Source organism: Dermacentor andersoni, chromosome 4 (assembly GCF_023375885.2).
Source record: "Dermacentor andersoni chromosome 4, qqDerAnde1_hic_scaffold, whole genome shotgun sequence".
Lineage (NCBI taxonomy): Eukaryota > Metazoa > Arthropoda > Arachnida > Ixodida > Ixodidae > Dermacentor > Dermacentor andersoni.
The window spans coordinates 93,411,953-93,439,292 of NC_092817.1; the positions used below are offsets into that span (position 1 = coordinate 93,411,953).

The 27,340-nt window shown below is 45.7% G+C and overlaps 1 protein-coding gene and 1 long non-coding RNA gene across 3 annotated transcripts in view; one reads left to right on the top strand and one right to left on the bottom strand.

Annotated features, from left to right (window-relative positions):
* The window catches only part of LOC140217353 (uncharacterized), a 104,816-nt gene that overhangs the window by 62,181 nt on the left and 15,295 nt on the right, over positions 1-27,340 (bottom strand). Inside the window, exon 2 of the long non-coding RNA XR_011893875.1 lies at positions 22,553-22,662. This is a non-coding gene — a long non-coding RNA (uncharacterized lncRNA). The remainder of the gene's footprint in view (positions 1-22,552; positions 22,663-27,340) is intronic.
* Positions 1-27,340, top strand: part of LOC126536490 (uncharacterized) — a 97,363-nt gene that overhangs the window by 61,027 nt on the left and 8,996 nt on the right. Inside the window, exons 2-3 of one of the 2 annotated variants that reach the window (XM_050183483.3) lie at positions 22,423-22,509; positions 26,771-26,895. In XM_050183483.3, the coding sequence (XP_050039440.1) occupies positions 22,423-22,509; positions 26,771-26,895 (212 nt within the window). The remainder of the gene's footprint in view (positions 1-22,422; positions 22,510-26,770; positions 26,896-27,340) is intronic. The other variant, XM_050183481.3, reaches the window with a different exon arrangement.

The following is a 27,340-nucleotide window of genomic DNA, read 5'->3' on the forward strand; positions in this document are numbered from 1 at the left end:
CGCGTCATAACAAGCAACTCGCAGTCGCTGAGGAACACTCGCCAAGCATCATTTCACACGCTGCAAGCATCAGAGATTAGCAGCAGATCGTTTGAGAAAGTCAGCGCATTCTGGCCTCGCCCCACGAAATTCTGCGGACTCGTTAGCGCTAAGAAACTCCTTCCCAGTCCGCGCACCGAGCCCACGCGTAGGGAAGTTTTGCGCGCTGCAAATCCTTCGCTCCGGGCCAGAGTTATTTGCTGGGTTCACCGACTCGACTCGCGCAATCCCGCGAAGTGCGTAATCCTCCTGCCCGTAGGGCACAAATAACCCGGGCTGCAAGCGGTGTGTGCTGTAAATATGCCGCGAACACGTTGGTGCCTGTCGAGTGAAAGGCTTCTGCTAGCGAGTGAACGCGAGCGCTTCTATTCTTGTGTGCAGAAAAGGCTTGCTGTTGTTGTCAAAATAACAAAAACAAGCTTTCATATTTGCGTATTTTTCTGTCTGTTGTAGTGCTTGAGAGCTGGCCGCTTTAGTTTTGCGTAATCATGACGCGTCTGAGCGACCGATGAATTGTGCTATCGTTTAATATAAGTGCGCTGACCAGTTAAACATCTGCGATAAGTTAAAATGTTGGGATGTATTAGGTAAGAACTGAGCTCTAGGGTGCAAAAAAAAACTGGTCATTTATTTAGCAATACGGCGTGTTTTTATATTCGCGCAGGAAAAGCTTTCTACAAAGCCGCATGTTTCGAATGTAAGAATGCTTCCACGCACCCTTCAACAAAACTGCTGGCCGAATTTTCTACGGGCTTCGCAGAGGAATTGAATGTGCCGAAAGCCAGCGATGCGATTATATTCGGCGCTTCGGCGCGGTTCAGAGGTTATTTTTGCTATGCTTCTTTACTATGATGGCAATTCAAACAAGACAGTGGGGTCACAGGACGACGGAGACCTGAAGGGGTCAACAGTGCACAGACAAGTAAGTTATAGCTGAACAGCCTTAGCGCCAACGTTTCGACAAGGGCACTTGTCTTTGCCCTGACGATGACGAGTCTGGTTGTCGAAACGCTGGCTCAAAGCTTAGACGTCCCTTGTTCGCCTACCGTTGATCACATTTGCGATGATGGCTGGCTCAGGCGAGACCGTTTTCTTGACAATCACGCGAATGCCGGAGTCAGCGCGTTTTCGACCAGATCGTTGCAGGTGCCGCTGATGTTCTTCTTCAACGAATTGCGCGGACCACCACCTCCGTACCCCTGCACGTAGTTCCTTTTCTTCCGGAAAACGAACCACGTTAAACGCGGCGACAAGTATAGAGACTCAGAGGGGGAAAAAAGCAGAACGAGGCAAGACGCACTAACAAGAATGCGAACAAAACTTCTTTTTAACTGCAGTGATTTTCATTTCGCACTTGCAAGTTGTAGCTGAAATTTTTTCAAGATGCTTCGACGCTGCCGTGGTGCTCTGCTCAGACCACAGAGACTAGAATGCCTCGAAGATATGCGAAGTTCAATTTTCAAACACTGTGGAGTAGTCCACGTCCTTCCTCGAGGCTACGGACCTGGCAGAACCACATTTGACACAGCACTATGTTGCAGGCAGTGAAGAGCTGTAAAAGGAATTTTCGCGAAAAACCTGTGATATACAGGCCGCAACCAAGCATTCTTTTTTTTTTTGTCTGTACTTCATCATATTTAAAGATGGTCAGCAAACTTTGGCACCCAACGTGAGACATTTAAACCCGCTCCCCACTGAACACCGTAGAAACCGATGACACTGGCAGTTTTAGTCAAGGGGAAAAAAACCAGGACTGCACTATGGACCTCGGAAGAGAGTAAAATGAGCTAATTGGTATGTGTTCGTGTTGAAATTTCAGCGCGGCTTACGTACGAAGCCGAAAAGAAAAAGGACCCAAGTTGGCACATGCGCTCGTCTACGTCTGTGCGCCCCTCTGAATATTCAACGTGAGCGGAGAAAGAAATGCTGGCATTACGTTTGCGATGCGAAGCAGTAAGGCCTGCTTTCTGCAAAAATGCAGGAACCTAACAAACCCGGCATACTGAGAAGGCATAGACAAAGAAAGAAGAGGGAACTAATCGAACTATAACGTAATGGATGAGAAAAAAAGGACGAAAATTAAAATCCTTAGTCCATGTATCATCAGCCTACGCACCCACCTAATCAAAGCATTCATTCATTCATTCATTCATTCATTCATTCATTCATTCATTCATTCATTCATTCATTCATTCGATTATTCATTCGTTCATTCGATTATTCATTCGTTCATTCATTCATTTGGACGTGGTTGCAAATGCTGCCGCCAATTTTGCCACTGGCTACTCCACAAACTTCAAATTTTTCAGTGATTGAAAGATGATACCATGAGATCAAAGCCCTCAGCAATAATTCCAAGGATTCTAAATATAAAGAGGAAGCTTTAGCTCGGGTGCTCCTATCCTAAATACATGTAAAGGAAAATTCATTTTTCTCGGCACCCACTGCAGCGAACTTTATGAGAATTGTTGCAATTAAAGGAAAAACCTGAAATGTAATGACGGTTAGTCTCGAATTTTTTATTTAGGTCGTCAACATTTTAGTAAAACTTGGCGAAAGTCGCTAATTTTCAGAACACGAAACTATCCACTTTACAACTCCGTAACTTAGTAATGAAAAACTATATCACAATTCTGTGAATGACATATCATGCTACATCTAAAGCGGACGAAAATGGCATGTTACACATGAATCTAAAAAATTTAGTAATGTGTAAATAGAGTGTTTGCACAACCATTGTACACAACGTAACGAATTCACGTAAGATATAAATTGACATATCCAATTTGTTCGCTATGAATGATCTAATGGATACCGTTCACAGAATCGCGATATCTCGTCTTGACAGAGAGCTATTAATTTGTAAACTTCGTGTTTCTATGTTTCCTTCGAACTTTCACGTTTTTGAAAACTCTTTCAACAAAATTCAGGCCCTGAATAGAAATGGCGCTTCCAACAGACACTAGAATTTACCTTTCTCTCTCAAGTACAACAAATTTCATTAAAATGGGTCCAGGGGTTATTTAAAAAAAGCGTTTTTGCGTTTTACGTGTATTTGAATAGGCCGCGTCGGAGTTGGGCCGGAGCTGAAGCTTCCTCTTAAACATCTGCAGTTAAGTGAACTACAATAGGTAAGACACGGTGTTTTGTTATACGCTCAGGAAACGCTATACCGATAATGGCGTGTGAATAACGCAACAAGAGCGCCATATTCAGCTCGTCTTCGTAATTAGTTACTATTGAGACTGTCGCAATATAAGAGCTGTCTACTTGAATTTGACGTTCGGGTTTGTCCGATTCGTTAAGATGCACATAAAACACTCGAAAAGCTACAAGTAGTCGTAGACGTAGTTCGAAGTGGCCCGGGCTATCTACATCACACGCAACCGTTTTCTTGCAGCAAGAAAGGGAACATTCCCCTTTGGCATGTTTGCAACTTTCTATTTACAGTACTCTTGCCTTTTTACTTCAGTGTACCACTCCGGCTTAGGTACATTACCCACACTGAACCGCGTGCGGGCGGAACGCTTCTTGGTATTTCACGGAACGAGAATTTTAAATGCACATACATGCGCACATTCGCTTAGGAAAGAGTAAGTAATGCACAGTTTGCTTACAGCAAAGCTATAAGTAGGCACGCACGGGGAAGCCGTCAGCAACGCTTATCGTGGGGAAATAATTTACTTTACATTTCTCAAGCACGAAGCGTTTTTTTTATAAAGTCAGCAACAGTGTGAAGTAATCTGTTCACACACACCAACTTCATAAAATGTTGTCACATAGAATCTATTTTCGACCTTCACTGATACTGAACGTAGATGCAGTATGATGCAGAAAACTGTAAGTTAATAACACAATTAAAGTTTAATTCATTTCAGGGAACACTGCGAAAACTGTAGTTAGCTCCAACAAGCCGAGCTTCTATTTGCGGTGGTTCAGTGCCGAGAGAGCCTTACTTCTAAGCCAGGTCACAGCCTAAGTTTCCCAGTGAAGTCCTGGCCGACCAATACGGGTTGGACCTACAATATGCATGTCTCTAAAGCTCGAGTGGTCAAGATTAACCCTCCTCTACAACGATTTTCATAGTAGATGTGTGTATTTCGAAGATTAGGAAATAGTTGCACTAGGACAATTAAACGTCTGACAAGAAGAGTGAGATGACGACACTTAAACACCTTCTGCTCGTCAGCTCTAACGTACTCTGGCTAGAATTTCTCATTCTCTTTCTCTCTCTCTTTCTTTCTTTCTCTCTCTCTCTCTGTTTAAAGACACTCGATCACAAGATCTACGCGTCTATGCTGAAGTTCTATCCTCACACAGTGACTGACATTAAAGTATCGCCGCTAATTTTGAAATATGAGACTTTCAGTAAGCACAGAATTCACCGCAGCGTTACGCTTCAATGCAGGTTTTCGCTTCGAACGCAAGATGACTGACGACCACGACAGCCGACACATTTTGGTTATGATGAGCACATTCAGCTCATTCGTGTCACGAGAGCTCCATAATAAGAGTGATACGTTATCATCTGGGCTCCCTTTCTTTATTCACTGTTGCTGCTTGAGCTCGAAGCCTATTCGTTATCATAAATTTTGCTATCGTGAAGCCATATCACCTTTCACTACATCGTCCATGTGTATCCCCTCAGGCAGACGTGCCTCACATTTTGTTTTTTCATAAATGTCAACGACATAAATTACTAGAAACATTCAGTTATTCGCGATAGCCAGGAAAGGTTGAATACAAGCCTTATTTTGATGTGAAAAGGAAAAATTACACATAGAAATTCAGAGAATAATTGAAGAATGTTCAGAACATTAAGGGAATTAACCACGTCGCTCTAAATAATTGCATTATTTGTTTAGAAACGGTAGCTATTGTTTCTGAGTTTCCATGTTCAAAAGACAGTTCATCGTTATAAAGCGAATTCCTTGCTTTCTTCTACTGCTATTCTTTGCTGGCTACGATGCTGTGTCATTTCGAAAAAGGAAAGTATGATCCAATGAGCGTAAATTCTTTTAGCAGGACAACCTTGAATCCGCATATGCTGTTTTATGATAAAGTGATGGTCACTTCTTATACCAGCGACCGGTCATATGTAGGAGGTTTCTTTCATGAAGGGCTTAGCTCATGCAAACCGCAGTGGTGTACCGCTGACCGCTGTCTTTTATCATTTCATGGATGCAAAAAAACATGCAATAGGTAATAACAGTACGTGAACACTTGTCACTCCGTCAAATGTCACCTCATTGAAATGTTAACGTGAGTCTAAATATGAAGCATGCACTACAAGTGCGTTCACTTCGTAAGAGGTGCCGCTGTTTGCAATTCGCTGCCCCCCCCCCCCCCCCTTCTAAGCTGAAACCAAAGAGACAGCAAATACTTCACATAAGCGAGAAAGCGAACCAACACAGAGCCAGCTATGTTAACGTGGATTAGCCAAACTACACGCTTCGCCCGTAGCGAGCGAATTGTGCTTAGTATTGAATAGTTCTAGTTCAAGGAAACTCCGCCTAAACACTATACAGGTCACCATCGTGATTACATCTAGGAGGAGAGAGGGAAAACTAGTTAAAAGAGGTGGCTGGCCCAGGGTTGCCAGCCAACTCGGAACGTCAGGACCGTGGCGTATCCAAAGGACCCCGCGCCAACTGAAGTTCTCATCGTATCTGCCCACATCGTCGGCGCTGACATTTGGATATAATACACCCGATCCGCGCGAGAAAACACGTATCAACCTAGATGAAAGTTATCGTGTAGCGACGACACTCTCAACGAGCAGCACGGGCCGAAACTCATCCCCCCGCGCGGCCCTTGCGAAGTCGGTAACGCGATACGTCACTCGGCGCTTCATTGCATTTAGACGAACTAATTATTGAAGTGTGACGAAGGCGAAACGTGAGAAGAGCCGTCGCTCGCCCCCCGTCTGATACGCGGGCCCGTTCGGTGACTGGAAAAATAAAAAAGATGACGGGCGCGAAGAGAGGAGTACGACAGCGTAGTCCATAAATATTGAACCGTGATTCGTGAGAAAACTCCGCGGAACAAAGACGACGACGACGGCCAACCACGAGAACAACGAGCGACTGGCAGCGACAGAGGCTCACATGCGCGAAATCGGAACCATGTCGGCGCATTCTTTGACGAGGTCTCCTCTTTCGATTCGCTAGAAGGGTTAGAATCAGCCTCCCCTCTGTAACGACTATGTCAGAGCGCATCGCAGTACCGCATCAACGGTGCAGAAAGAAAGAGAGAGAGAAAGAGATAAAGACAGAGAGAGGGGGGAGGAACTGGAGTCGCCAAGCTCCTCCAGCTTGGCGAGTGTCTCGGTAAACACGTGCGAGACCAAGAGAACAACGAAAAAAAAGAAAGAAGGAAGCAGACAGAAAGAAATGGACGGTCTCTCGTGCTCCTGAAGTTTGCGCTCCTAATTTCCACCGGTTCCCACTGACGCGAGCATGAGTCGGTGCCACGCACTGAGCTTCTCACCCGGTCTTGCCGACCCTTTCTTGCAGAACGCAATTAATAAGAAGAAAAATTAAAATATAAGTACTCTGTGTGCACGAAAGAAGCAGTAAAAGCGACGGTGACACAATGGAAGGGTATTTATATAAAGAATTTGTATTGCCCCAGATTCCTGCCCTTTTTGTATGCGTCGAATCTTGCGAGATAGCGTGCGATAGAGAAGTGGAAAGAGAGAAAAGATGGAGTGGGCTTTAGGGAGGGACTTACCGGTCTTTACGATGTACGAACCATCGTATGAAAATAGCGTTCTTGCGTCAAAAACACGCCGTTACATATGTTTCTCGGGAAATGTGAAGGCCGCTACTGAGCACGTACTGGTGGGCGAGGTGGTTATACATGATTACAACGAAGGCACCAAATAAAACAACGGACGAAGCAAGGCAACACGGGAAAACCACGTAGGCAACATCAAGAATGGTGACACTACAGCGGAGGCGTAAAGGGGGCCTTCTTCTCGCAAACCTCGCGTGCTTCGAGAAAACGATACGCTCAACAACAAGACGCCGTAAAGAAGTTGGTCAAAGCCTTATTTGCCACTTTCCTATGTGTGGTAAGTGTTTATCAACTTTGCAGTATAGTGTTTTGGTGGCAAGGTGGTACGTTAAAAAACGCTCGCGTACTGTTCTTTGACTGCACGATGATCCAGGGTAGTCAAAATTGATTGGTAGCGCACCAATACGGGCGTCCCTCATAACCTACTGGGAAGTTTCGGGATTTAAGTAGTGTAGTATATCTAATCTAAGGAACTCTTTCATGTTGCTTGTCGCTTTTTTTTTATTATTATTCAGTCATTGTTTGTCGCTCTTCATGCGTCCATGAAAAGGCGAAAGCGTAAGTAGAGTTTAGGCAAAGTCATCCTCTTAAGGGCGAAGCATGACAGTCAGCAATGACAGAACGAGCTCCAGCAAACAAGTCTAACACTGAAGCACACACTCGCAGAGTACCGGGCTATAGGAGGCAATCCTCCCCGATTCTCGGACGACCCGCCGTGGTGCTTTAGCGGCTATGGTGTTGCGCTGCTGAGCCCGAGGTTGTGGGATCAAATCGCGTGACCTCGTGCTTATGCAAAAACACCCGTGTCTGTGTCCCGGGCCCGTGTTTCGGGCCCGCTTATATATACACAGATAGTCAAAATTAATCCGGAGTCCCCCTACTAAGGCGTTCCTCATAAACGGATTGGGGTTTTTCACACGTAAAACCCCACCATTTATTTATTATTATTATCGGGCAGCGCAGTCAAAGCTCTGAGACCAGCCGATCCTACACCTCGTTATACGCGAAACATAATTGAGGTTATCGGCTTTCTTCGAAGTTCAGGTTGACGAGTGAAATTCTAGAAAACTACTAGACATAAGCTGCCAAAAACTAAAAAATTAGAGACATAAAACACGACATTCCGTTCATCTATCTGCAGCCCTACACTAGAGTCCCGCCGTATACGTTAAGTTACACGGAGCGTCTGCATAACTACTAACGAGAGAAGTGCGTTTCGAAACATTTTGCCCTGAACTGATGGAGCACATCACGAGCAGTCACATCCTTTTTTCGTTGTCAGTGCCTTGTTAGCTCTACCGCATGTAGGATGCTCCAAAAGATAAGACGAGCAAGAGATGGCCTTCTTTTCGTGAAGCGTATATGCCTGATTAAGTATTTATTGCGTGACTTGTGGCTCGCGAATGTTAACTAGCGCATTTTCATTGGGACAGGAATGCACTTTTTTCGTAGGTGTCTGACAAGATTTTAACCGCTTGTAAATATCGGACTGTCCGATCTGCTTTTGAGGCTACCAGCGCCTTTAGGTACGACGTTCGGCCAGTATCAAGTTAAATGATTCGCTTTTCTTTTCTTCTTTTTTCTTTCTTGGAAGAAACGCCTCTGGTAAGAGAGAAATGAGGAGGAGGGGGGGACTAATCCAGCCAATGTTGTTTTAATTCTGTTTCTTGTTTTCTTTTTCTTTGAAGAAATGAAGCGATTTCTTCCCATCTATGCCCGCTTACGTAGGTCGATAAACTTATTCAACTTCCTAGTCGTCCTCAAATCCATCAATGGCACTTTGATTATTATGAGATGTTACGGGTGAGGGTGATCGGGTATAGTTTAGTTCCTGCCTTAGTCACTCACTTATGAGGAGCAACTACCACCTCCACCTACTTGGTGCAATAGAGGGACGCACGAACGTTGCATGTTTGAAAAACTGCATCGGCGCAAAGCGGTACGTGCAAAAAATAAAAATAAACAAAAGGTGAAAATGCGAGTTCCAACTGTTTGCGTTTCTCTTCATTTCAACTATTCGAACAACAAACGTGGGTTCCCGCTATGCAGGGCGATATTCCTTTTTTTTTTTTTCTGCGGCAATTTGCTGCCCAAAAAGACAGAACAACAGCGTCGCAACGGTTCTGGCACATCTCCACGAACTACCACGGTGGCGTCAACGACCCGATAAAATGTGGCCGTTGACACCACCTCACGCCGTTATGCACCCGCTATCAAAGACCGACTGCAGATTACACACGCGAATGACTGCCGAAAAGACATTTCATGGCTCCCTAAGCATGAGGCCTTTTTTATCCCTGCCATGACAAGTTTACCACGACGCCTCACACAGTACGACTGGAAAAGATAGACAAAACAACGTGAAGGTCCCGCGGGTCCCAAACCTCGGAGCCCGTATACGACAATCGATGGATAGCATCGCTGCTCGCGTTGCCACACCAACACGGGATGTCCTCTGGAAACTTAATACGCAGTTTTAAATTTTATAAAAGAAACATCGAATCCGCGCGAACGGTGTCGAAACTCGCTCAAATCAAAGTGATGCCTGGGTGGATTAGCAGCTAGACCGCGCCGGCCACGCGAACTCATGATGAGCAGCGTTCGGCGTGCGAGCGAAATCGGCCGCGAACGATACCATGCGTCGTGGAGGCTCGGGCTTGCCGAGTACAAAAAAAGTTGCGAGTATTTTGATCTCACCGAGTAAACCATCCGCAGCGAGGTAAGCCAGAGACAAAGTCGCCGCCTCTCTTTGTACGAGAACTTTCTGCTTCAATTTCCTGTCTTCTTTCGAAGTTGCGGCCAAGAAAAGGAGGAGTATTTGGTCCCGCGGACGGCATTTTCGCTAGCGTCACACGTGTACGGAATAAAAGCGTTATAACGAATTTCTGAAGGTGGTTGTACAGTTACTATCGCTGTAGGTAGTGTCACGTGTTTCCCAGATCCGTGATAACGACTGGGCCCTTCTCTATGCGCTGTAGAATACACTGAAAAAGTATCCCAATAACAAAAGAGGGCCCTTACCGCATTGGCAATTCGTTAATATTGACGAAGTATAGTCCTTAGTAGAGCTGACGTCATAATCTTAGAAATTTCAAGCTAATCATCTATGCTTCGAAGCTCAAAATAGCGCATATATTAAATTTACAACGTCAACGTTTTTTTTTTATTTAATACTTTCCCCGGATCTTTCTGGTCAGAGCACGTTAACGAAGTTCAAAGTATGAAAGAACACTCTAACTTTTAAGCACTGTTTTGCCATCCAGTCGTCATATTGAAAAATAATGTTACCGGGAGAAAATAATTTTCTCCTTGCCCTAGCACGAAAACGTGAGAAAAGGAAATTAAAGGTGAATCAGCAACAGAAACTCTCAACACCAATGTTTTCTTAGCATAGTAATGCACAACTTTTTTTTCTCTCTTCTTTCTCATTTTTTTTTCTTTTTTAGCGCTGCGTGGACAAGGCTAACTTCACTAGCATAGCGGCGCGCAAGATTTCGGCATCACGCCAGCACCTTTTGTTCGAAGAAAAACTGCGCGCTAATAATCGTAACCTTGACGGGGACGATGTTTTCTTAATAAAGGTAGACGCTTGGACGAGCTGGTACTTGATGGCACAAAATGAGCACCGCGCGGGCATATATCTTGCTGTTGCCTTTTTCAAAACCTCGTTAAAGAAAAAGCACTTCAACCCTTATCCCTAACGACGGTACATTGGCTGTTAATGCATCACTTTAGAATACCTGAGCTTTCGGAACGAACTACAGGGGAAGACACGCCACTATGAGTTAACCCTGCTCTGAATCCCTTTTTTTTTTTAATTATTATTCTAGATTTATTCCGGATACCAGTTCAAGAAGAGAGAGAGAGGAATATAGGAAGGCAGGGATGTTAGCCAGTCAAGGGTCTGGTAGGCTACCCTACGCTGGGGAAAGGAAGAAGGGGAAGAGAGAGAAGGGAGAAAGAATGTGTAGAGACGTGTACGGACAGTACTCGGGTTAAAGCCGCTCGCGCAAGCCACACGTTCTGAGAAAGCACAAAAGTGCCTTCACTGCCTTCTGAAACGATGATCGATGGGGACGGTGCTCTAGTACTGTCTGTTCACTCAGAGGACGATCATCTAATTTTCTCAATGTGTTGGACAAAGATTGTCTTTGTGCTCGAAATTGAGGACAATGGCACAATAAGTGGTCAATGTTCTCCTCGCATCCGCAAACATAACATGCAGGACTATCAGCCATTCCAATTAGTGCTGAGTAGGCATTCGTGAAGGCAACTCCAAGCCACAACCAACACAGATCAGACGCTTCGCGTCGGTGCAAACTGGCCGCAGGTCCGAGTTCCAGTGACGGGTGTAGTCTGTGCAGTATTGTGCGCCTTGTATGTGCGGTATTCCACTCTGCTAAGGAGATCTTGCGAACTAGATTGCGAAGTTGTCTTGCGGCGTCGGTCCTTGAGAGAGGAATGGGGACGCAGCGGTCTTCTTGGTTTGACGTCCGAGCTGCCTGATCAGGAAACAAGCAATTTGTGATAACTCAAAGGGAAGCTCATTACTTTTCGAAGCGAGATCAGGATGCCTCAGAACACGCACCTATAAAGCGAGATATAACAAGGAAGAAGGAGCATGTGCTTTTCGCTGTAAAGCTGGGGGAGAGATGGAGCATGTTTTATTAGAATGTGAAGCTATCTGCCCAGCGGTCGATTTAGGAATCACTGGCCTCCTTGAAGCCCTTGGGTTCAGCGAGAGCAGGGGGAAGTAAACGTGTCCGCAGTATAGATTAGTAAGCGGCGATTGGAAGACTGGTGAAAGAAAAGTAGGGAAACTACAAACAACGGAGGCGTGCAAGAAAGTTCCCAATAAGGGTTCAGAATGTTTGGTTTTGGTAATTCATCATGGTTTGTTTTTCTTTCGTTTTCTTTTTAGCAAAGGTAGGACATTAGGCATGTAATAACAGGAGATTGGTGGGGCAACCTACCACCCTGTTCTAAAGGGGACGCTCATAACATCCATCCATCCATCCATCTTAAGGTGGCTCGATAGCAGCTCCGCGGATGGTGTTATCGCCTTTGGTAATCGCCGCCGTATAGCCAGGCTAGGTATCAAGCTGCCCTACGTGCTATCTGTTGCACAAGGCGAAGTTGAGCCGAATCGCTAAAAGAAGCGTGTTCGAGTTTCTAAGCTTTGACGATAGTGCGAACTCCTAAACGAAAAGCCTTTTTGGATATCGTGTTTATGTGTTGACATATCAGTTAGCAGGAGCTATATTACCAATCAAATAATTGCATAGACACCGGGGATCAAACCACTGAGCACTTAGAGCCGTCGTCAACGGTGTGATTTTATACAAAAGCGCATTTCTATTATACATTGTGTGTGACTGGGCCCTTTGGACGCGGTGCCGCATGACCCTTACCCTTACCCACCCAGATTACGACAAGGCGACATTCCTGACGGCTGTTAGAATATATTAATTCGCGCGTTAATTTTACTCACTTGTTCGTTTTTGTTTGGGTGTTTATTCACCTTCCTTTGTTTTGTTTTTTTTCGAGGCGTCTCGTCGCTACCTACATTTCTCGAATTTCAGTTTTCAATTTCAAACGCTTGCTGTCTCCTCCCCCCCCCCCCCCCCCCCCGGCTTCTCAGCTACCGCGTCCCCAATAAACGTGCAATGTATGAGTACATGTGCAGCGCGTGTATTTATTTATTTATTTATTTATTTATTTATTTATTTGCTTTTTTTGCGCGTCTTGTACCCACTGTGGCTGTCAATCCATTTCGAGGGGCCGAGTGCCGCTACCCCACGCAATCTACTGGCGGACGAGTGAAGGAGCTGAGGCGCCGAATAGAAACACGCTGCAGGAACTTTACTGCAGAGGGGGACAAAAAAAAAAAGATAGTGCCCGTCACTCAGAAGTGCATACGCAACGGGCGGAACCATTAGCGGTTGACAAGGCCACTCAACGGAACGAACGTCACTGCCAGCACCAATGCGAGCGAAGGTGCGCGCCCGTCCCTTGTCTCGCAGTCGTCGTTCACTCGCGATGCGCCCTTCGCCGAGTCGATGCCGACGATGCCACTGCGACCTGCGCAATTACGCAGGGCACGTGAATGTGTCCCGAATCAGCAAGGAACGATTGCATCGGCTCGAATCGTCATAGTTTGCTTCGGCTCCAGCCTTAAACGCGAAGCGTTGATGGCGTTGTGCCCTTCCCTATTTATTTATTCTCAATTTGTGCTCGCGTTAATGGCTTATTGTGTGAAAACCGAAGTTCTTCCGGCATTTCACATTTGCAAACAGACAAGTTCGGCCCGTTCTATCGACCGGTAATGCTTGTAGATGCACTAAGAACGAACTTCCCTTGATCGTATTGTTCTTTTGATCCATTCATGTTTAAAAGCCGTGCCGCCCACTAGAATTTTTCTTCTGCTTACGTTATACATTCCGTGAGCACGCTTGCTCGTTCAGCTAAGAGCGGCGGTGCGATATCTTTCGCCGGGGAGTTAAACGCACAAGCATTGGTTCGCGAGAACAGCGCCACCACCCCCACGAGGGCGTCGCCAAAGACATTTTCCCGCGTTCGTTACGAGTGATTTGAGTACAGAGCACAGCATCAGAGAGACATGACAAGATATTTTCACATTGGGCAATCTCCCACTGTTATAGCCTTAGACTCTAGCAGCTTAGAGCAACAGTGAAAGGGCGCGAAGCACAGCCCAGTGTTCAGTAGCGCAAGTGACATTGTTGTGCGACCGTCACTTCGACTCCAAGTTCGACTGAAGGCAGCACCATTTCTCCAGTCGCGACCCTGTTTGTGAGGCAGTGAAAGTGCATAGATAAAGTCTAAGTGTATACGCAGAAAAACGTAAGCACGTAGAAATCGTGAGAAACGTAGTGATAGTCTACGTCAAAATTTTCGAATCCACGCCGCGTTTAACGTCTGACGCTAAACCATCTTTCAGGAATCCTGCGGCATATATTGCAGTCAAATGCACTTGAAAGTCGAAAGCAGTGTTCCTCTCAATTCCCGGCTCTTGGCAGCGCCGAACATTCTACAGGAGTGCCAGTACGCTGCCCAATAACGAGCCCGATCCCACGTGACGGCTTCGATTTTTTTTCTTTTTTCTTTCTTCTTTTCGGTGACTGCGTATAATAACGTGCTTTCACTCTTTCCCCTTATTGTCATAACCTACGCTGGCATACTTTCCGATTGTTCTCTCACACCCGTCGCCCTCCCTCCCCCTCTTCTTCTCTCATGTGCGCATAGTAGCAAAGTAGGCCAGAGATTGTGCTCCTTCAACCTATTTATTCTCCTTTCTTTCATTAAAGGCATATGTGTCTCACCCTCATAGACTAAGCCGATTCCTTGCTCTTCCTCTAGCCTTTGAAAACTCTTGGAATTGAGCCCGCTGCAACACATAGAACACCAAAGATACTCAACCCTGCCGTACGCAATCAACCACCGCCTTTTTTGCTTGCATTTTCGCTGATAAATGAATGCGTACTGCATTTCTTGCTCAGTAAACCTTGCCAGTAGCGATCTTGATCTTCAGTGGCTCAAGAATCCACTTCCCGGCGCAATAGAGTACGCGAAAAGATACCACCTATTTAAACGGAGACCAAAAAAAAAGGAGGCGAGCCGGGGTGTGTTGCGCGGTCTCTCGTATAAAGCAATCATGCAGTAGTATACGCTCGAGTTGCACCACCTTTTAGACTGTCGGCCGCAGAAAAACCTGCTAAGCTTGCGCAGCCTGTTAATGCTTTGTAGTAATGAGCAAATGCAAATCCAACGAACGTTTTCTCTATTGCGAAACCGACAGCACAAGTATGAAGCTGCAAACGCATGAGCCGGACAAGATCGTTCGGGAGCCTTACACAATTTAACGCACAGCAACGTGGTCCGTGTATGTGCATAGTACATCGGGCGGATAAAAAAGAGCTTCGATGCTGAATTATCTGGCCTTAAATGGAGTTCACTAAGCAGATTCGCCGAAGTTCCTTCGCCACCTGCGTCTCTAATTCACGCCGCCTAAATAAAATTACCTCGATGCAATGTTTAACGCAGTTCAAGGGCGACGCCGATTTCTTCGCAGGGAGAATAAGCTCTGTGAAAACTCTAAGCAGAACGAAAGGTTCCCAGAAGCCAGACCAAGCGAGGTCACCAAGCGCTTTCAGACGACGTGAGATGCCCGCTAAGCACCGCTGAAATTCACCTCAATAATGTGCAAGGGTTACCGACATATTATTGATTTTACTCTTGAACGCAGTCTGGCATACAGTAACACCTCGCAGCGCGTTTTACGCGTAGCCCAACCATAAAAGCTAAGCGCTCAGAGTAGGGCGCTTTGAGTGCGTTGATCTTGGCTGTGTGAATGCAAATACGAATTCGTAAAAGGAAATACCAGCACCAAGAAGTCACTTTCTTTTGCGAACTTGCGTGCGCTTTACGGATTCTCTGAGGGCAAAAAATAATGTGCGTGCGGGTGTAGTGGGGGAGGGAGAAAAGGAGAGGGGTAGCAGGAGAATGAGAAGTTTGACGAGGACAAAGAGAAAATGCAAACTTCAAAGCTAAATACTTTTATCAAACACTCTCCGTCCGCGGCTGCAGAACTCACGGCTCTGCGCAGTGCGCTTCAATTTATTGACACAGAGGGTCCTGGTACATGGGCCATGTTTTCCGACTCGAGACCGGCTTTACACAGCATGGAGTCAATTCTCAGAGGTGGAGATCATGAGCAGCTAACATACGAAATCGTCAGACTTCATCATGACGTCAAACGGAAAGGCCACGAAATTATTTTCCAGTGGCTACCTGGAAATTTCGGGATCAGTGGAAATGATCAAGCAGACAAAGCTGCTAAAGAGTCACATCAAGAACAACACAACGTTCCCATTCTTCTTTCCAGGACAGACACTGCAAGGCAGTTTCGTCACCTGGCTCGCAAGCTCTCTTTAACAGAGCCGAGCAGCCCAAATATAAGGCACACCAGGTCGTACGAACTGAACCCTTCCCTCCAACTCCGACCTCCACCCGGGTTTCACCGATGTGAGGTATCGCTTCCATACCGGCTGTGGTTGGGAATGGCTTTCACGAAGGCGTACACTACGTTGATTGGAATGACCTACATTCCTGCATGCGACGTCTGCGGCGTGGAATAGAACATCGAACATTTATTGTGCCATTGTCATAGATTTCAGTCGGAAAGACAAACATTGTCTATCGCATTGCGACGACTGGACAACCGGCCGTTGCCTGCGCAGGTGCTACTTGAAGACCATCCCCATCGCTCGTCGGCCCACAAGGCTATGAAGGCACTTTTGTCTTTCTTGAGGTGCGCGACTGGCCTATGTGAACGTCTTTGACTCGCTCAGGCCCTCCGCGTGCGTGCGCGAGCACACTGCGGCTTTCCTCCCCCTCCCCTCCCTCTCTCTATCTTATCTTTCTGTTGCCTCTTTCCCGTCTCAAAGAGCAGGGTAGCCAACCAGACGCATTTCTGGTTAACATCCCTGCCTTCTCTCTTCATTTCCTTCTCCTCCCCCTCCTCGTCCCTAGAGACTCGTCCCCAGAGCTCTAGAAGCCGACCGACATACCGTGACTCCATTCATGATATGTGGCGCAAATTTGACGACGCTCGACTACTTGTACACCACCACCTACAATGCTCGCACCCGGGTCAACGCGTCGCAAAGAAGTCTTACCATGCACCAATATCTGGTCAAGCTTTAACCCGCCACACTAAGTTCCCGTTGCTCAAGTTAGGCATCGGGTGTGTTAATGTAGCACATCGGCTTCACCGACAATGACGTGCGTCGAGCGCTGCGTGCTCTGGCTTGTGGATGCTACAGCGAAACGATTGAGCACTTGCTGTTAGAATGCCCAACTTTCCCCAGCTGTCGCTGTGTGCCGCTGAGCAAGTTACAGCAACCTATTCCTGTTCGAACTGCGCCTAATGAATTCTTGTCTCGGACAGGTCGTGCTTCCACTCGATGTGAGGCTCACAAAGTTCTGCTGGAATCCTTGTCAGCCACAGGACTACACTCGCGTCGGCAATGTTCGTACTCTGCGTGCAACTGTGTGATGTGTCGTGGTGTGCCTTCCTCTTCTTCTCTTTCTCTCTCTTTTTGTTCTCCTCTTCAAGGTTGTGGGCGTGGTCCCTTCTAGCTAGGAGACAATTGCTAGCCCACTTCTCTTTCTCCCTCTGTGTTTCGTCTATATGCTTACATAATTATTAATATTATTATTATTATTATTATTATTATTATTATTATTATTATTATTATTATTATTATTATTATTATTATTATTATTATTATTATTATTATTACTTTTAGTGGAATATGAAGTATACTGATCTCGAAGCTCTGCGATTGCGCATAAGATTCCAGCAACTGCAGTATGACATAAGACTTCTGACTCCGAGCTTGCGAAGGGCTTGCATCCTTCACAACGAGAAGATTGAAAAGATGTCGCATGAGAAACCCTAAGTTTCATACTCAGAGTCCGAGACGTGACATTTATTGCACAAATATATTTACAGGCCAATTCGATCGTCTGCGCTTGCTCGAGTCTCTCTGTTTTTGTCTTCCTTAAAGGTCATATTGTCGAAATAATATGCTTCTATTGTGTTAAGTCTGCCACATCAGTCCTCTAAACCGCTTGTAATGTTTGTTTAGAGAAAGAGTTTATTTGAAGGAAGGCAGAGGGGTCGGCCTGAGCTAGCGTGCTCTAACCTGCTACTCTGCACAGGGAGGGGGCGGGGGAAGACGTAAAGGCTGGATAAAGGGTGATGATGACATAGAAGGAGGATGTACAACGATGGAGACAAGATCGGCATCCTGATGGTTACCAACAAAGTCCAAATGAGTGATTCAGAAATGCCATCCCCCTTCCAGAGCTAGGGTGGGGTCACTAAACCAATTGAAGTTTCACAAAAAACGCGCAACGAAAGAACTTGAGTGTGAGCTTCTCTTGTATCAAGTTTGTTTAATACTGCATGTAACCCTACGGGCGTGGATACTTTCATGTTGGCTCCTTCTGAATTTAATGAGAGGCTAAAATTTGTAGTTTCAGTTTCATTGATTTCGAACCTTATTGAATGGTTGTACGTTAGTTTTGGGCGGCAGTGTAAACGTTGTATCCGTGATGACAAACTACCTTGCCTGACTGCCATGGAATCTGATGGTGACGCTCCCGAGTAAGCCGTGGTGATTTTGAAGTCACCGCTTTCGTCAAGCCGGTCTTGGCAATGAAAATTTCGACCCAAGTAGCATATTGTCATAAAGTACAGTGAACGGACTTGCTACCTAGAAGGTGCTAGTTTAGCCCAGTGGGCAAGACGCTCGGCCTCAGATAGCGGGGTCATAGGTTCGGAACTCACTACCGCCAACATTTTTCTTTCTAATTCTGTTTTTATGCATTTATTTGTTTATAGCGATTATCTAGGTAAAGTTAGAATGCAGGAGAGAGCTTGTGAGGGGCCAGGAACGCGCGGACAACACAGGTCTCCGAGAGCGAGGGCGGCGTGACGCCGCGGCGATGCCGTATGCCCTCACGCAACACCTGGTGCACCAGCGTGGCGTACGGGCGTTCTCTTTCGCCCGCTCTATTCCGTCGAGGCGCGCACGTGACGTAGCGACGCAGCCAATGGGAATTTAGGTGCCGTTTCGCCACTACAGACGCCGGCCTTTTCGCTCAATGGGCCATTTGATGCTTTCGCATCAGAAAGCACACTCCGGGAAGAGCGATTTCAGTACAAGGTTGCTGATTCGGGCTAGTTGGTTCGACATGGACATTCCGAAACAACAGCGCAGACAACAGGACTATGTAGAAGGCGACAACCACTGGCGCTGAATATCAGCTATATTTTCGTTACTCGAATAAACCAACGACTGATATTCCGCGCAATCGTCTCCCCAGAGTCCTGTTGTCTGCGTTGTTGTTTCGGAATGTCCAATTTCAGGTTGAGGTTTGCCATCGAAAAGTATTTCAAGGTACTGCTACGGTCTGACCTTCAGTTAGCAAAAGGTTACGGCGCAGCGTACATGTAAAAACAACATTCATAAGCTCCACTGACGCGCGGGTCTCTCTGTTAGCCTTTTCCTCGCTTTTCTATAGTCTACAATCAAAGTACCTCCTTCTGTCAATACTATACGCTTTTATTCAAGATAAGGACGAAGTCTTGCTTTCCAGCGTTCCTTCGTAGCCGTGTTTGTCAATGGTGACATGAAAGAATAATGAGGGACACGTCGCGAAACTACTTACTATCAAACAATAAAACGTGTCTTCAGTGAGTATTTCTCCATGATTATGCCAGTAATGCTTTTTTGGGCGTTCAAGTTGGAGGTCGGTGATCAAAGATCGCAGGGTCACCTTCAACGCGCAAATGATGACGCGGCGTTTGTCGTCACGCACAAATTCAACATTTCGGTCAAGGTGTACGTGTATATTCATTCATCCAACTACTTATATTGTTCTGCGTATTCATTCCTATATTTACACGCGTGTATGTGTGTGTTTTATTTATTTTGTACCACTCGAGTGTAAAAGACATGAAATTGATTGATACGCATCGTCCTTGTTGGGGCAATACAAAGGAAAATGTAATTATGAGTGTGCAAAAGGAATTGTTTCAGTATGGCCATTACATGTACTACCTATTGTTGTACGAGTGAGGACTTGAGGATTGCTGCATGGTTTCATTTTTTTACTCGTATTACAAGCACACATTAAATTTAACTAAAAAGCATCCGCTGTCACTGGGTTATTGTTGCGCACATTTAGTACCCGTATTATTAATTCCGACCACTTTTTCCAAAAATTTAAAAACACAAACAACCATGAATAAAATATAAAGTTTTCGTGAGAATTAGAAAGAAAGTCACAAGAAGGATATTAAAGCACGAACTATATAGGTGGCTGGTAGTCCTATGCAAGGTGCGAAGTGTTTTGTTTTCAGAATTTAATATAAATATAGCGTTTGTAATATGTTTCTTTTTTCTAAAAGCCCTGTTAAAGAAAACAGCCGGGTGCTTGGGTTTGTTTGGAATCAAAGTAATAGAGTACGCTTCTACCTTTTGCAAAACATTGATTCTACCATTAAGTCCGCTTTAGTGGAGCGTCTTACGACGCTAAAAAAAATAGCTGTCTCATAAAACGTCGAACATTTTTCCGTCGCGCCAGCGTAGGCGTTGGTCTAAGGGCACATTTGGCTGTTATATTTAAATTTCTCTTTCCTACCACGGAAAAGGTAGAGAAGGCCATGCGGCGAAAGGAAAATTTGTCGACCGAAGCATTACAGTGAATTATTGCCTTCGCTGACCCCATTCCGAAGTCACCAAGAGAAACGACGCTCCCGGTCGCTGCTAATGAAATAGCTCACGGGAACGGGCTTTACTATATAGTTCGCCTAATCACAACAGTTTGCTGTTGTGCTGCACGCTGCGGTGCCTCGGGGTAACGTAATTACCGGCGACTAATTTGCACTGCGGCGGCTGCAGTTGCCGCTGAACTGCGTGGCGCGGGCCGCAAACTACGCGACGCGATCCTCGTTCATTGAATGATAACGAGCGTCAATCTGAGCACTAGCTGAAAGCTCGCTTTTTTTGTGTGTGTGCTTGCAATCAGCGCTTGACTTCATTATCGGGCTGAACCACCGCGAGGGTGAGTTGCATCTGACCGGTCGCTGCACGAGTTTGTGGCAAACACGCCGGGCCTGCGGCTTCGTATGTGCAGCCTGTCCCAATGTCAAAGGGTTTCAAAACGCGCTTAGCCCGCCTTTTTTCCTCTCCTTCAATTTTTCGCAATTCTTCGTCGTCGGGTTTCGCCGTTTTGCGTCGTTGATTCTGAAATTCGTATTATTTTCCTTCAACTGGAGAGCGGGTCACGTTCACAAGCAGTCGGCAAAAAAGGAAGGCTGCAAAAGCACTGCAAGCGGACCTATCACTAACATACGGAACGAATTCGAAAAAGTTAGGTCGAATTGTATTTAATAGCATTCGAGTGTAGGGAAATAAATTGTATATGGCTGAACCTAATTGGGCCGAGTGAGATTGGGATCGCTTGAAATTCAGGCAAGTTTCGTCGCGTTGGCTTCGGTTAGACTGAGCTGGGCTGGGTTTCGTTCAACTGGGGAGGGCTTGGTTAAATTGGGGAGGGCTTGGTTAAACTGGGCAGGGTTTGGTTTAACTGGGCAGGGTAAGGTACGGGATATGGTTGTGTCGGTCAGGTTAGGTTATCTTGCATTGGTTCGAATTTATTCGAATCGGGTCAGCTTTTCCGTTCACCACAGGCGCGTCGTTTGTTGCTAAGGTCCCAGCCGTATGCCATCCAACGCGTTTCATTGACCAGAGGCGAAAGAAATTTTCAGACATCAAAAATTTATATTATATATATATATATGGAGCCTAGAGGGTGCTTCACGGCCTGTTGGAGAAAAAAGGCATTCGCGCCGCCAGGAGCAACGTCCGCGTCTACAGTACGTCGGAGGGATACACCCGCGCACCCTTCTCATTACGTCTGTGCGCTTGCTCTCGGTGGGCGTGTACCAGACGCTGAGAATAAATTGCGTCTATGTTACCTCCTGCTATTTGCTTCCCGTGCGCCAGAGCATGTGATACACGCTTGTACGAGTTTTGTGATCGCTCGTACACGCACCATCGCTCCCTTGTGCTCGAACCTGGTAGTATGCTAATTTCCAAGTCGCCCTCTCGTTCTCCGCAATTTTTTTTGCCACCTACTCGGTGTTTATTTTACGCTGCTAGCTTTGTAGAGTTTTTGAATAGCGCGTCTCTGTGCAGACACATTTGCTCGCTATGATACGTCTCTCCCAAGTTCTGGACGCACTTTTAGTTCGGCCTTTCCGCACAAAGACAATTAATGTAACAAAGCACGCTTTACAGGCACAGTATTTATAGGGGAAAAAGAACCGCTGGAAAGTAAGGTTAGCACTGGTCTCGGAGCCCTGCTAGGACGAAACGAAGCAGTAGCTCGTTGGTAGATTGCGAAAACGCAACAGGCCTGCTCTTAGACGAATAAATTAGCTGAAAAATTATTCTATTCTCTTAACTCAATATAACTGTAGCAGGTTAAAAAAAGAGTCCTGCATCTTGTAAAAGTTCAGTGATTTCTATTTTTCCAAGCTTCGCCGAACCATATTCCCAATTCGTATGTTTAGGTTGACTCAATAGGATTGGGCTGGTCGTTGTCGACCCCCAAATCTGTGCAGAGGAGTTGTTGTCATTGAATATGATACCAAATAAATTTAATTCGAAGCACCGACACGTGTATCAGATCACATCACTAACAGCTGCAAAAGAAAAAAAAAGAAGTAAGTTGAGTGCACATTCATTTTGAAAGCAAGGAGTGACCGTTCTTTCATGCCGTGAGAAGCATTTTATTTATTTTTTCCCGCCCTGTCAGTATTGCAAATAGGTAACTAATGAGGCAAGTAAAGCGTTCCGTTCAGTTGACACCGCTTGTTTCATCGCGTTTTCGTTGTCTGAGCAAACTAGAGTGCGGTTCACGATATGGTTCAGTGATCAGCCCAGTGTTTCTGTTCTCACATTCGCACCCTTTCTTTTGACTGCGCAGCATCCGGCAGATTGTGAACCGTCGCAGAGGCCTGGAGATCATTCGGGATATCGTCGACGACCTCCATCGCCAGCTCACTACCCTTCAGTGAGTACCATTGGTGAAAAAAGAAACAGGCGAACAAACGCACCAATTATTCCAGTAGGGCTCAGGTGGGGCCTGTGTAGAGTCCACTTGGGGCTGGGCAGGCTCCATGTAAGCCTTATATGATCCCCAGCTTTTGTATTATTTCAGGTACTGCTGCAGATGAAAAAGAAAAACCATATATTAACACGAGACATATGTACAAAATGGATGCTAAAGAGAAACATTATATCAATTTAGATTGATGAAGTATGTTTTCAAACCTTATATTTTTAATTTCCCTCAATATGTAGATTATTAAAAGAGAAAATAGATATCAAGGTATCAAGTTTCCTTTTCTTCTTTTTCTTTTACATTTCCCCCCTAAATTTTTGCGCCAGTACGTCAGTGTAACATCATGGATTTCAAAGTACTTCCCTCGTATTTGGACCATCGCGCCCCAGTAAAAGGTATTAAACTTGCTAAGTTCAGTCTTTGGCGCTTTTAGGATACAATGTAGTCCATTTTTACCGATAAAAATGTAACTAGGCCTGAGCAGACGGCGTCGAAATCTGCGACGTAGCGGTCAGCTGGTGAGAGAACTTCAAGGCGACTTCACCACTTGTCTTTCGCGTTGGCGCCTTTTCCTGACTTGTCAAGCCTTCTCTCAAGGTAATAGTGGCGTTTTTGATACTGTAGAAGGCGAATTTACAAACATACTTCAAACTACTTTTTTTCTTTGGTAACCTTTAACTCTTAACACTTTCTGAATGTCCATAGAGACAGGATTAAAGATAAGCCCGCGACAAACGTTGCGAGAGAAATATGGTCCTTCAGCCGAGAGTAGCGCGAAGCTACGGCACCAAGCAGGGCTGCGCGCATTCATTATATGTATTTTCTTAACTTTTTGGTACACATTCCTTCTGCAAGTCCCGGAATAAAAAAAAAGAAAAATAATACAGAGCTGATGTTGAGTGCATCGGCTTCCTTTTATAGCTTCTTGCTACTTTCATGCAGATGACAATATTTCCTCGTCATAAAATTTCCTCCACCTTGTTAGTTTCTGCAGAACTGATTAGCGATAAGCGTTGCGATAAGCGTTGCGATAAGCGTTGCGATAAGCGTTGCGATAAGCGTTCAGTTCCTTATCTCAAAATGTTTGTAAGGGCCCACGCTTTTGTGTCATTTTATTATAAAACTTTATTGCTCTGCGGCAGGAGCAACGTGTTAATATGGCCCGCACTGCACAACGAAGACGAAGTGGCAAGAGCTATAAAGCACTGATTGCTCTACATTTCGAAGCATTTATAGAGGCACAAGAAAGCGAAATTCTCACGGATGCTCGTAACCATGCATAAAATTGATTTTTTTTTTTTCGCGTGCTAGAATAATTTGCTTCTCCTTAAAAGTGAACATAATAAAGAAAAAAGTGCCATTTTTGCCCGTGCGTCATAAAAGCTGTACTTGAAAAAACCCGTATTTCACTCATGCTTGTTTCATTTTCTAAAAATCGTCGTCTTATTTCTTTCTTGCGCATGCACAAAACATTCAAAAGGTCAAGAAAGGTGTCTATTCACTTTACATTCAAGGCTTTTACTTGCCAAAACCACGATCTTATTGCTATGCACGCCGTAGTTGGGGACGCCGGGTAAAATTCGACCACCTGGGGTTCTTTAACCTGCAGCCAACCTGCGCGATACACAAGCTTTTTTTTTTTTTTTTTTTTACATTTTGCCCCTATCGAAATGCGGCCGCAGTGGCCGGGATTTAATCCCGCACTTTCGGGCTTAGCGGCGCAACGCCAAACCCACCACGGCCACCACCACACCCGGCATGGTCGCGTAGTTTTAACGCCCTTTGCGGGCGTTATAAGAAGCCTAACAGCTGCGTTTCTGCGCATTTCAGTGGCGACGCAGCAATTCCTTATCGGTGGAAGCAGCATCACAGCGCCGGCCTCGCAAGATGCCTGCATCGACTGTCTTACGCGAATGATATTTCGCGCGCTTGTTACGGACGTCACGCTTTGATATCACCGCTTTTATTCTTCCTTCTGAGCTTCCTTCTATGCCTTGCCATCGTCCTCTCCAAGCAACAGTCGCCCTTTGTCCGAGTTTCGCGCGACTCCTGCCCACGTACACCCGCGCCTTCACTTCTCATCCCGCTGTTGAGAAACTAACGAATCACTACGGCATGTAGCTTACCCCTTCCACGTGAACGTCTCTCTTTCTTTTTCTATGTTAGCCTCTCTCCCTCACCGCTGTTTTCGTTCCCTACATTTAAGCAAGAATGAAATCTATTCTAGTACCTCGTGTTGCTACTGCGCTCGTTTCGCCGTCCACTTCACGGCGCTCGTCTGAATTTTAAATGAGTAGCAAATCAGACTACCCACGACCTCCTCGTCGGGTGCCTGTCCTTTACGAGAAACAAAGGGGGAAGAAAAAAGTATGATACATGCCGAAAGAGGCCACATTGAGAGAAACGTGACGCTCATCTTTGATGGACTCCGACACCAGACCACACAGTGACACAGCCATATGGCATCCGCGTCCATCGAAGATTCTTCGGGCGGAGGCGGCACATCGAGCGTCAAGAGCTTGCGTCAAGCGCGACGAACGGAGACGAGGCGAAAATTTTTAAGGTTTCCTTGTGTTTTCCTTTTTTTTTTCTCACTACGATCAGCAGCTCGAATAGAGGGTAACCGCGGAGACAAATATCGAGCTCCTGTAAGTAGATTTGCCAGATTGGTAAGTGGAAAAACTGTGGAACGTTGTTACCACACCGTTCACCGTAGCAGCGCCTTAAGCTCATTCTGGAAATCGGTAGAAGCGCTTGTAGTTATTCCACGTATCCCTTTGGTGGAAGTGCCCGGTGTTCATTTGGTTAAAGCTAACACGTGTTCGTGTTACGTACAGCTTTGTGAGAGAGATCGTAGGGTTTGTTCTCACTCAGATTTCGCACCATGCTCTATACCGAATGAGGAAACCGACACAAACGAGAACTGCAAGGAAAAAATCTACTGTGATGTGCTATTGCAGATTGTCTTTTCTTTTCTGGCACTTTCAGAAAATATACTTTTTGAAGCAAAGGCGCACATTACACGGCCCAGTCACCTTGGGGCAGTGGGAAAGCCGGACAAGTTCATCACGCCTTAACTAAGCAATTCTGCGGAACGCGAACACGAACAAGACGCTCACGCAAAACCGAAAAAGTATTTGGCTGCTGCTTTAATTTCCATCTATGAGAACTCTTGAGTTGAACATACTACGTCATCTCCTTCATTTTCATATCTATTTTCCAGGTGCATATACGCGGATAGGGAAAGTGTCCGGTGTGCGGAAGCTGTAGGTTTTCTCGTCAAGGGAGAGCTAAATTAACTGTTGTGGAAAGCAACTCTTACCTCTTCCTTTACAACTAGCAAGAGCGTTCAATGTAAATTGAAATTGTATATAATCTAAACTGCCTATCTAACATAAGATGCATTCAGTACCGCCGTCGTAGTCTTTCGTTCATATGTGCTGAACAGTGAGAATGTCTGCAGCAAAGACAGAAAAGACGTTACGAAACCGACGCGTGACCAATATATACAAGAAGCATGCTGTCAAGTATAGCGTACATGAGTGAAGCGGATGGCCGGTAGCAACGCACAAGCTGGCACCGGCCTCTCCATCTGTATTCGCCTCTTTATTCAACATTTCTCAACGTTATACGTACCTATCAACAATGTGTTTTTGCAAGCGGACCCAGCCAGCCTATCATGCAATAACGTCCTCCAGATGTTACAAAAGAAAGTGATCTTGTATACTAAAATAATAGTTTCACAGGACGCCAACAAGGATCACAATGAGCTATGGTGACCACTCGCAATACACCTTTTAGCGTCAACTGCCACCTATATAGCCAATTAGAGAATACATAATCGCACATTGGTCATCCCATTAGTGGAAGCTGGAAGAGATTCCAGCGTTCATCGGGTGGAAGCGCCGAGTCGCCGAACGCTTGAAAGCGACAAAGGGCGTGGCGATGAGCACGTAGTTTGGAAAGTGAGCCTCGCGAGAAGGGCAGCGAGCACTGAAAAATTGTGATGTTATACCCAACGCTATCCTTTCTCTTTTTTTTTTCTCCATATAGAAAGATCTAGATATAGAAAGAATCAGTCAGTTGTAGACGCTAGCATCTGTAACGTTTCGAGCCGACACAGCGGAGAATTTTGAAAGCACTTCGCGTGCTGAGAAGGCGCGCAGCACGACTTGAGGGCGCACGATGTCAACCCAGTTCACTTGCGCAGCAAACGAAGCGATTGCGGACCAGGCCTTCTGCCCGGACAGGACTGCGTCGTAGGCAACGTCGCTGGAAGCGGGCAGGACCACGACTTCATCAACGGTGATATCCTGCCCGGCCGCAGGCGACGACGTACGTTGCGCCGAACGCGTTCGTGCAGCACTGCATGCCCGAATGCCGAGTTTAACATCGCCAATGGAGACGAGTACAAATGAAGTTATCTAAACCACTTGTTCATTAGTGCTTAAGCTTATACTTATGACAGTGAATTTCGTCCGGCACTATGGTTGCTGATTGTTTCCAGCTTCGCATAAAACGAACAATGTACTATACGCTCTGGTCAACGGCAAGGCAACGCGGCGAACTGCGCGCCACCTGTCTCTATTGAAGACACACGAAGCGCCATTATATCAAACTCTTACGGCAAATGTTTGTATGTTTACTCAGAAAAGGCATCAGCTATCAGTGAGAAGTGGACAAAATAGGAAAGGACAAGGTGATGGCCGACATCTGAAAAAGCTATGGCATTAGTTTATTTATTTTAGATGATGCAGCTAAGTGTCGTCGCCAAACTCTC